General features: G+C 37.7%; 2 protein-coding genes across 2 annotated transcripts; one reads left to right on the forward strand and one right to left on the reverse strand.

Moving 5' to 3' along the window:
* Positions 1-913: 913 nt before the first annotated feature.
* Positions 914-6,369, reverse strand: LOC145908206 (ras GTPase-activating protein-binding protein 2-like). The gene is made up of 9 exons (XM_082995430.1): positions 6,239-6,369; positions 6,044-6,125; positions 5,560-5,733; positions 5,201-5,303; positions 4,628-4,890; positions 3,739-3,927; positions 3,203-3,479; positions 2,700-2,812; positions 914-2,249 (listed from the first exon to the last, which is right to left on the reverse strand). Exons 1-9 carry the CDS (start codon positions 6,334-6,336, stop codon positions 2,013-2,015), a joined length of 1,536 nt encoding a protein of 511 aa, XP_082851556.1. The 5' UTR covers positions 6,337-6,369; the 3' UTR covers positions 914-2,012.
* A 1,764-nt stretch (positions 6,370-8,133) lies between these two features.
* Positions 8,134-10,557, forward strand: LOC145908611 (uncharacterized). The gene is made up of 5 exons (XM_082995920.1): positions 8,134-9,139; positions 9,204-9,285; positions 9,418-9,500; positions 9,570-9,712; positions 9,861-10,557. Exons 1-5 carry the CDS (start codon positions 8,322-8,324, stop codon positions 10,046-10,048), a joined length of 1,314 nt encoding a protein of 437 aa, XP_082852046.1. The 5' UTR covers positions 8,134-8,321; the 3' UTR covers positions 10,049-10,557.
* The last annotated feature ends 79 nt before the right edge of the window (positions 10,558-10,636 follow it).

Consider the following 10,636-nt stretch of genomic DNA (forward strand, 5'->3'; position numbering starts at 1 on the left):
GCAAAGGCTGTACAACACTGTAACGGTTATTTTAGCTTTCTGATTAAGTTAATTGCTATTGAAAAGTTCCCAAACCAAATTTTATGTGCGATTTATTATCGAGACAGTTTCCAGCATCCATAATCTTAAACAAGAAATATGTGAGCACTGGGTTAATGTTGTTGCTATTATTTCAGGATTGATTTAGCTTAACAGTATATGCACTTGAATGTAGTACACTGGCGCTTTCCATCCCTTATACTAAACCATTTTATTTGGTACTAGTATGTCAATATGAAGTTCAGTTAATATCATCGTAGTCGTTTTTTTGCTAAATTTCGTCTTGCAGCACACCATGCTCTCCCTTTTCTCATAATTCTTTCAACGCTTATCATAGCAGTAAGTTACATTTCTTTTAAGTCGCATTCTTGCTAGTAGATCCATTTTAGTCAGTAGTACCTACGTGTCATTACATCACAACAATTTTTACAGCGCAGATTGGTTCACATATGTTTAGCAGGTTCCCGTTTTGTGAAACAAAGCACAAGGGACGATTATTTCCGTTAATAGTTCCATTTACGCCACAGATAAAGCAATTAATCCCTTGTGCAACCACGTGTAGGGTTGGTGTCCTATTATCGCTTTTATGAATCTGCGTTTGGGCAGTGTGGAGTCGTTTACCATAGGGGTGGTGAAAACAACAGGAGGTTACGGGTTACGCGAAGGTTTGCTGCCCTTCCTGAAGGTCAAGCCACAGCTCCTCGGACAGCGACAGAAAGCCCACAGAACAGTTTACCACAGGGATGGTATATAATGGTGGAAACCGCTTTATTGTCAGATAATTGCGACTTTCTGAATAGAAATACGCCGTGCAATATTAGTACCATCCAAGCAGCTTCCCCCATTTTACTATATTTCATAGATAGATCCCTGTAATTAAGAAACCCCGCTTTCACACGTGTAACACAATAGATTATTACCAAAGAAATGTAATTCCGACTTAAACTTGCGGAACGACAACGTATATTGGAAAATACGCGACCAGTTTGGGGCAGAACGTCACAGAATGTTTTAAACCGGGTTTCGAACGAGAGACGAACATAAAACGCGAAAGTAAGTTAAGTACAAAATGTACAAAGGTCGACTGGACACTGTGCAACACGAGATGTCATTTTTGCTTTTAAATTGAACGGCTTCAAGCCAGTTACTGTACAAATGAAAGCAGGTTGCGTTCTACGCATTCTAAGAACGCAGGTCATAACTGTCGAATTGCTATAAAAAAAACCTTGACGAAGTAGGCGCTTTGCTCGTTACAATACAACAAGCCTCGAGCCTTGAATAAATATGTTTACAGTGCCAAGCAGTCGAAGCTGCATAAGTTGGGCCGGTAGGTGGCGCTTTGCTTCGAAGCATTGGGAAATGACACAGTTCGCACCAAGTTATGACACGCGCACAAAAGGATGAAGGTCGTGAACTATACGGACAACGCAGGGCAAGCCGAAGGTTGAACAGTTGGAATACAATTCGCTTGCGATTATCGCACAAAGTTTTAAGAATTGCAACGTTCAGTTGAACGTGGCTTAAGGAGCTTTTTGAAACAGGAAAATAGTAGTCGTTATAACGTAAAGAAGCGAACGTCTTGGTTAAGTATAGGCGGAATACGATTTAGAGATGTTTATTTAATACTTGGCTGTATTTAAAAGTATTTAATTTAATTACGAGTTGACAGCGATACTAAGGCCGCAGGTAAGAACCTAAAACTCCACTGCTGTGATAAATAAAACTTAAAAAGCTCAACAACCTCGGTCCGGTTATGTGAACTTACACATCGAGAAGGCCAGCTACTTCAAAAAGTCGCTCTGAACGCATTTAATCTGTTAAGTGGGAGGATTGTATAGGAAAAAGATTTTACTATTTGTTGTGAAATACCGGACGCGTGCAACTGGGCCGCGTAAACTCGAGAAACAGGGGGTAGGAGTTGAAAAAAATCACAGAAACACGTTATTTTATCGTTGGATGCCAGGCCCACGCGGTCACCGGCGGGGTCCTTGATTGTAGTTAGGTCTTGGCACGCCATCCCGGGCCTCACGAGAGCCTTGGCGGTCCCGCCGCATGCCCATTGGGCCCCCACCACGGCGTGCGCCCCGTCCGTCGCCCATCATGCCTCCTCCGCGTCTCTGTTCCCCTCCCGTGCGCCGATTGTTGTCCCGAGCGTTTCGTTGTTTTTTCTCCTCTATGTTGATACGGTGCTTGTCTTTGAAATGTGTGGGCTGCAGGAAATAGAGTGGTGTTACGTGATGTGGGCGCTGGCTTGTTTATATTGTGCAGCGTCAATAAAACTACGCATTCTGTTTCGGATGAAAACGCACTGTTTAAGTAATGCCAAAAAATCACATTAAATTGTAAACGGTTTTCTTTTTGAAAGAAAGATCAGAATCGCAAGTTGTCTTACTGGATGTTTGTTTAATATATACATTTTGACCACTAATAATTATTTGTTTGTCTTTGTTGTAAACAGCGCTATACATCAAACATTTGCAGGACTAGGGGGGTTTATGTAAAAGCTACTGAAGGATTACAGAGCATGGAATGTTAATAAAAAACCTATATATGTCATACAAAGCTTTAAATACATGTCCTGCAACAGCCAACAAGAGAATTTCCATAAATTGAATGCTTACAATGCATTAAAATTGTATCTAAGGTAGGTGCTTTCTTACCATAACTTCCAGTACACGTTCCACAGCTTTTGGCTCCTCGAATATCACAAAACCAAAGCTTGGATTGTTAGAATGGGAATGGTTGATGCGCACCTCCAAAACATGTCCAAAGTCTGTTAAAAATGCAGCACATTTTTAAGAAATGCATTTCCATACATCAACTGGCTTCAAATGGATGTTAGCTGGGTTACTGTATATACTTGAATAACAGACTTTAAGATTTTTGAACCTATTCTGGAGATATATATGTGAAAAATAAGTACTTTGAGACCATGTATCACATTGTAAATTCATTGAGTTGCTGTTTTCATAAAATAAAATTATGTTATTGACGTACTAAACACATTTTTTCAATTCCACAGCAAAATTTTCTTAATGAGCTGCTGACGCCCCATTATGTCTCATTAATCAGTGTCGGCTAAATTGCCAAACTTCCACAAGTAGTAACTGAGCACAAATGTTCACTTGGTTGTTAGCTCAGGAATTGCCATAAAAATACACACCTGAGAAATGATCATTCAGGTCTTTTTCGCTTATATCATATGGTAAGTTTCCCACAAAGATCTGCTGTTGGTCTGGGTACCGGATGGGCATTTGGTCCCGACCTCCTGGGCCCATAGGTGGGCCAGTTGGCCCGGCACCGATAGGCCCAGATCTTCTAGGTTGGTCTGGCCTATCACCATATCCACGATCATCATCCCTTTGAAAATTTCTTTGGTTTTGTCTCTGTTGTCTCTGCGCTCTGGGTGGTGCTTCTACTGGTTCTGTTGGCTCCGTTGGCTAACACAAACACAGCTGCCTTATATTTCAATTAAACAAAATCAAATCATATATATAATTGTTACATTTGCATGTTTTGTGCAGCCAATGTTTTAGTGATTAAGCAAAATTGTGACATGCATTTTTGTGGTATCTGTTACAAACTACACCTACAACAGAACCAAACTAAACTAAGAAAAAAGGAAAATAGGTGATGCCGCTACCAAAGCTATTTTCACATAAATGCCTTTTCAAAGAAACATCCTCACAACACACTAACCTGGTGAACTTTTACAACAGTTCCTTGTTGAGTTTTAGCCTGGGCTGGGGTATTTTTCGATGCCCGATCAGCCCATGATAGGACTTTTGGGGCAGTTGGTTTCGTTTCCACTAGTTCTTCCTCTTTCAGTGGTTCTGGTTCCTTTGTGGGTTCCGGCAAGAGTTCATCCTCAGGAGGAGCTGGAGTTGGCTAGAATCAAGTAACAGTTGTGTTGAATTGCAAAATAGCATATATATACTTTACATTATACTCATAGGCTGGTTTTTTTTTTCACTAAAAAATTTCTGTCAAATGACCGAAATGCCAGCAAAAATTTAGGACATTTTCAATTTATTTTGGTCATTTACATTATAACACATTCGTTCGCAAAAATGTAAGCAACTTGAATAATCTACCAGCCAATTTCCTTTGGGACATTGTGTCCAAAATGGCTTTTATTTTTTGTGACATTTCTAAGAAAATTGGGTCAATGACAGACAAATGACACAAAAAAAACCCAGATCATAGCAGGGAAAACAAAGGACAACTAATGTCATATCGCACAATGGTTGTAATGGCAACAATGCATTTATTAAGTTATGTGAAACAAATACTGATAAGAAACATAAATATTTAATACCATCTCATTACAAATTACCCATATACATATAGTTGTCGTTCTATTTGTTTTTCTTGGCCACATGAACTCCACTACAGTTCATAATGGAGGTGCACAAAGCTTCTTTATTTGCAATACATTATTTATTGAAGCAAAACCTTGCAAGTCTTCTCAAGCTACACATAAATTGTATGACAGAGATGCTACATTGCCACCCATTTACATCTCTGACTTTTAAGTAAAGTTGACAAACACATCATCATGTCAGCAGCAGAGAAAAATTTATATTACCTCTCGTTTTATTTCCGGGGTCAGGGATCGAGTGGGGGATTGACGGAGGGCATTATTCTCTTGAGCATCAGGTTCAATTAACTTTGTCTGTTCCGTTTGGTTTTCATCCAGTCTTTGGTCGAGGCCATTGGTCATAACAGGAGGTTGATGAAGATTTTGGGTCTCGTCTAAGTTTTGGTTGGCTGGGGGTTGGTACTTGTCTTGAAATGCAGGAACCAGGTTGGTTTGTGGTGGTTGAGATGGCTCCAATTCCTCTTCAGATTCTGGATAAAATTTTGTTCATTCACAACATGCATATAACTCATAATCCAAAGGGTGTATAAAAGTGAGATTTCAGCAAAAAACATACTTGTAAGGTCAAGGAACTTGTTAAACACTGAATTTGACTGAACTAATATTTGGTAAGATCATTACAGCTCTGTCCAAAATGCAAATCTATTGTTGCTAAAAGAGGAACTTAGGTATAAGGTTTCACAAAACACCCCCTGGACAACAAACCCATGGAGGCCTAAAAGAATCACATTTTAACAATGTTTTTCTACAATCCGTCCAACTGAATATACGATTACTGACCTTGTTCTCCATCAGAGCGATCATTGGGAGAGCTATCCATGAAGACTTCATCCTGGTATCGGAAGATGTCATTGTGAACATAAAACTTGTATGGATTGTCGCCCTGGAAAGTAAAGAAAATGTAATTGTATGTACATGAAATGTCCCAACTCTGATTTAGGGAAGAAGCAATATAAAAAGGTTATTTTCTCATCCTTGCACCCCACAGATGTTGTTTGCTTTCATCTAAGTAGCTACATTAAGGGGCAACTATTAGCGGTACATATGTTTAGTTGTTAACAAAAATCAACAGTTGTTAGTTGTGTTATAGGCTAGTTATTTGATAAACAAACTATTAAGAGCAACTGAGTAGAACTTACCTGAGGTGCCAACACGAATGTTTGCATGAAGCGCCTCAAGGGCATTCCCTCATTGGACAGCTCCCCAGTGACTTGAACAACCACTCCACTGCCAATAGTCGAATGGGCATCCACCTGTCGAATCTTCGTTCTACAGTCATGAAACTTCAGAGAATTGATCTTTTGATGGATCTCCTGAACAAAGAAAATAAGCATATTCACTGTAGAATTCTCATTAAAATGGATATAGATTATTCCAAGATTCTTTCCATGCAAGCAAAGCACCACACTAAATTAAATATAATCCTTGGCTGCACTAAACGGAAAGTTTGTAATTTACACAGGAAATTATAATTTATTTGGCGAAGTTAATTTTGCACATAATCAGAAAGTTTTTCATTGATGCATTTAGCTTAATGTAAGTTACGCAGAATATCACAAATTTTTGGAATAAAAGATATTTTTTTAATGGCTGCACAATACACGGATACTGCAGCTAACTTACAGTTTGACCGATGACAGGTTGTTCAGGTTCCCCATTACAGTATCTTCCCCCATGTACATACGATGAGCTGATGCTGTAAAATCTGCACAAAAATTTCGATAAAATCACATCAAGGGCTGTTAAAAAAACAACATTATGTTAGTCTGTAATTGGTGTTGGTAGATATATAGACTGCATAGTTTGTTGAAAATTTACCTATGCAACAATTCTGGTGCTTTATTAAGCAGCGTGTAATACTGGCGCACAAACTCGCGCCCAACTTGAATGGGGCTTGGTTTTTCCATCATTACCATTGCTCAGAAACAAAGCAAGTAAAATGTAAACCTGCAAGTAAAGAAACAAATGTATGTAGTTTTTAATACACATTCCACATATTTGTAAGTTTCAGGGGAAAGTTATTCAATAACTGTTAAACTTTGGTTTTGGCAAGTTTCAATTTAACGTTCTGCTTTGTGAAAGTTGTTGCAACAACAATAAAGCAAAACGACAGTTTGTATGAACACGTGGTTAAGTTTACGCAAGTAATATTCCTACTGGGCACGAAAAATAAAGAGCTAGTTAAAACCTTACTAATACATCTGTTACGCTTGCATATACCGTCATATACGTCTTATCTTTAAGTTGTCAAGGCATTCAAAACCTTCGCTACGTTTGTAACGGTCACGTTTTCTCAACACGCCACAAGCGAAACAGTTTTCTTCGAAAGTTCTCGTTTTTGTCCCAACGCTTAACGTGAAATCACCGAAGCGTTAATTTTTCATGCCCCTGTTCAAAGCTTTGTTATCGAAAATAATAGTCTCGGACAACGCATGGCAAACTGTTTGTTCTTTTTTGCCACAATCTTAGGTCGTCTGCTAAAAGTTATGCAATCAAGGATCAATATATGATAATTTCCTACATTGGAATTACCGTCTGCACACAAGGGAGACAATCATTTCCAAAACATGCTTTTCTAAAGGTGGGTATATATTTGGAGGGTCGCGTTTATATTTGTCCTGATTAATATAGGCTATGTTTTTAAGCCACCCTTGCTTACAACAGAACTGTTCATGAGCAAACGTGTCTTCTAGCCTCATATATTTTGTAAAGATATTAAACTGCCTCGAATCTTTGTTTTATGAATCAGATCAAATGTTATTAACAAGTGAAATATTATATTAATTGACTTCAAAACAAAAAAGCTGTATAAATGTGCAACTTTGAAACCAGAATATTTGCAATAAATCTGTTTTAGGAATTCCTAAAACCTACGTACATGGTGCACACTTTGAAATAAACCAGTGGTTCTCAACCTGTGGCACGCGAGCTCCTTACGGATCCTTTAAGAAGGTATGTGACATAATAAAATTGTTTGCAATAATTAAAATCTACCTTTACAAGTCTGCACTATGGAATATACGCATATTTTCCCTCTCCTGGATTAAAATTGTGTTTACGGTATTTGCTGAAAGTGTTTTGTTGTAATCATGTTTCAAACTTCGGCCAGGAACCAAATAGGTCGATTACAAATACGTTGAGAACCACTGAAATAAAGCCTATTTTCAATAAGTACAAATGCAGCCTTTAAACTTAAAGCAAAACGTGGAAATGTAGCGATGAGGGTAGATTGGGCAATGATTCCCGATATCGTTTAACACAGTACTTCCCAACCTTTTTCAGTTCGCGACCCACTTTTAATGCAAGTTTTATTGTGCGACCCACAATGACATAAAACCTGCATCTTTACTACTGGCATACGTACTGAAATAGTTATAATGCGACACAACACATCTAATTGTTACGTATTTGTTACATTGTTGCATAAATGTTACATAATGATAACGCAATAATTTCGTGAACTAATAGAAAACTGTAACATTTAGAAATGCTTCGCGACCCACTGGTTTAGCATATAACAAAAACTAATATTGCGTTGATAACCGTTTGATGGAAATGGGTAAAAAATAAACGAACAAAGTTGCACGTGCATAAGAACTTGAGATAAAATAAACTTTAGTGTACGAGTTTCACTTGTGTTTGTATGTGTCCGTTGTAACAGGAGACCAAGCGTGACGTCAGATATGCTGAAGAGTAATTTATGAGTGTGTAGGTAGGCGTACGCTGTGCGCGTCTGATATCGTTGGTTAAAACAAGCAGGCAGCACCGCCCTAGGCAAAGTCAACTGCACGCTCGCAGAAAACAATGACGCAGTTCTTCTCTGAGTGACGACTACTAACTTGGAATTTTCAACGAAAGTAGGCTGACACTTGTTGACTAAGCAAACAACGGCGCGAAGAAGATGTACGAACCGTTCGTATTTCAAGTTGTAAAGGAGATTTTAGGCCCACTGTACAAGAGAGAACACTCCAACAGTCACAGACAAGTTCGATTTGCTTCTCAAATTGAAGAAATCCATGAGATTATCAAAGATTCTGTGGACATTCAAGAAGTCTGTGATGATGCTACATTGAAATATGTAGATCGCATAGTGGATTGTCTTTTTGTTAATGTAAGAAATCCTCTTGAACTTAGCCAGGTTGAAGAATTTGCCAATGGTGTGTTATCTAGTGCATTTAAGAAATCTCAGGAAAAGATAATTCAGCAGTACTTAGTACGTGTTGAGGCCAAAAAGAAATTTGGTGAAGATATGTCAAAAAAATTGTTGGACGATGCAATAAAGTTCACATGTGAAGAGCAACGGCGGTTGTCAATGATTGAAAGATTTTGTGAAGAATTTATTACTTTACACATTCAACCGACAGTTGAATGTTTTGATGTTGTCAAAGATTATGCTACAAAAAAAAGTAAAGACATTTTACGTACTTCTGTCAATGAAGCTGTGGCGCACAATACCCATGTGAAAAATGTTACTCAGTATTCTGAAGATCTAAGCAAACTTGTGTTGGGTGACAGCCTAAAAGATTTACGTTTATCTTACACCACTGACCCATGTACACAAAATGCAGTTATTGTTGCTGAGAAAATAATAAGAAACCTGTTTTGTGAAAGCTGTTATCAGCAATCAGTATCAAAACCCCCTGACCTAAGATTTCAAAGGTTTTCAGAAAATCTTTGTTCCAATGTCTGGAATGAAGTATATGATGATTCAAGCTTGAGGTTAGTATATTTTGCCACAAACATGGAAATTTATATGATATAGTTAACAAACAATCTTTTTTAGATCAAGCATTTTGCATGGTGATGAAAGAGAATATATGTCCTTGACTTTACATAAGTGTGATGAAACCAACAATGAGGACCAGGTAATTGCTTGTTGATTATAGATCAAATAATTTCTACACAACATTAATAATCAGTTCAAAAAATTGTACATTGATCTGTGCTTATCGGTTTGAGTACATCACGTTATTTTGAAAGGTTTTGTTTCTCTGCAGAATAAGTCAAAAAACAGTAACTCTGATTCATCGAACTCTAGTTTTTTAACAGTCAACAGAAGGGATAGCTGTGATACATCAAGGTATGAAAGGCCTAATTTTTGGTTATGAATCATGGTGCAACAAGTTGAGTCTTTCAGTATGTTTTATAGTGAAGCACTGACACCAAAGTCTGCAATTGATGAAAGCACATGGAAAAAGGGATTGTATCAATTTGCTGACCAGCTTTTGTACTCTTTATCACATCTTGCAGAAGAACCCAGAATTCCTGATATGTTTGGTCCTGCTGACATAGGTAAACTACATGCGTACATAAAGCTAATAAGTTGCTTATGAACATAACAAATGATCTTGTGCATTAAAACTCCCATTCAGAAATTAATTTATGCACTTTCTGTCAAACCGGTATTTACAACATGGAAACACCACTCATTTTTTTTCAGGTGCACTAAGTAGCAAAGTTCGAAGGTCCGGATCATGCCCCCATATTTTGCGGATACCTTCCACCGTGTATGAAACTCCTTGTACAAGAAGGCAGTCTGAAACCCTAATACGATTCTCAGGAGGCATGAATGGTTTTGCGGAAAGTCTTGCTTCAGATATCATGCTTTCCAGTTTTCTGGAATTTTAACTATGTGCAAGTGAACTGTCCGACAAGGAAAGCAGTACTTCGATCCTATTTATATTTTTTTCTTTCTTGACACATCTAAGTGTTGTAATAATTGTTAAATGTGGCAAATGTTGCAAAATGTTCTATTCTTCGTTGTCTTAGTTCTGTTCAATACTGGCGACTTGGTAATATCACTGTTTCCAAAAAAGTGTATAGAGTTCCCTTTCTAACTTGGTGTTGTGGCATAACTTTGTACTGTTTGCGGAAAAAGCTAAAAACTAAATACCATGTCTATTCAATAAGAATTTAGTATTTGACAAATTGAAAATTACAATAATCACGTAAATGTAAAGTGATACATACTGTTTATATCTTATTTATGTGCCAAGTGCTTTTAAACTCCACTTTTCATCTTTGTTTATGTTCAGCCCAACTGTATGTGCCACTTGCATTTCGTATCTCATCGTATTGTCATTTTCTTTTTATCATGTTTCACATAGTGTTTTGGTTATTAAGTACATCACAAAACTAATGTACCCTGTTGTCGTGATATTGGTATAGGAAGTGTTCACTATACCTAAGATTTAAAAAAATGCCAATAAGCTTTTG

Source organism: Ascidia mentula, chromosome 7, assembly GCF_947561715.1.
Source record: "Ascidia mentula chromosome 7, kaAscMent1.1, whole genome shotgun sequence".
Lineage (NCBI taxonomy): Eukaryota > Metazoa > Chordata > Ascidiacea > Phlebobranchia > Ascidiidae > Ascidia > Ascidia mentula.

What these genes read in the sequence shown, in the direction of transcription:
- LOC145908206 (XM_082995430.1), bottom strand. Translation starts at nt 6,336, where the DNA reads ATGGTAATGATGGAAAAACCAAGCCCCATTCAAGTTGGGCGCGAGTTT. An exon ending in GCACCAGAATTGTTGCATAG is followed by an intron (nt 6,126 to 6,238) that starts GTAAATTTTCAA and finishes ATTTTTGTGCAG; the next exon opens with ATTTTACAGCATCAGCTCAT. An exon ending in CCCCGGAAATAAAACGAGAG is followed by an intron (nt 3,928 to 4,627) that starts GTAATATAAATT and finishes ACTTGATTCTAG; the next exon opens with CCAACTCCAGCTCCTCCTGA.
- LOC145908611 (XM_082995920.1), top strand. Translation starts at nt 8,322, where the DNA reads ATGTACGAACCGTTCGTATTTCAAGTTGTAAAGGAGATTTTAGGCCCA. An exon ending in TATGATGATTCAAGCTTGAG is followed by an intron (nt 9,140 to 9,203) that starts GTTAGTATATTT and finishes AATCTTTTTTAG; the next exon opens with ATCAAGCATTTTGCATGGTG. An exon ending in AAACCAACAATGAGGACCAG is followed by an intron (nt 9,286 to 9,417) that starts GTAATTGCTTGT and finishes GTTTCTCTGCAG; the next exon opens with AATAAGTCAAAAAACAGTAA.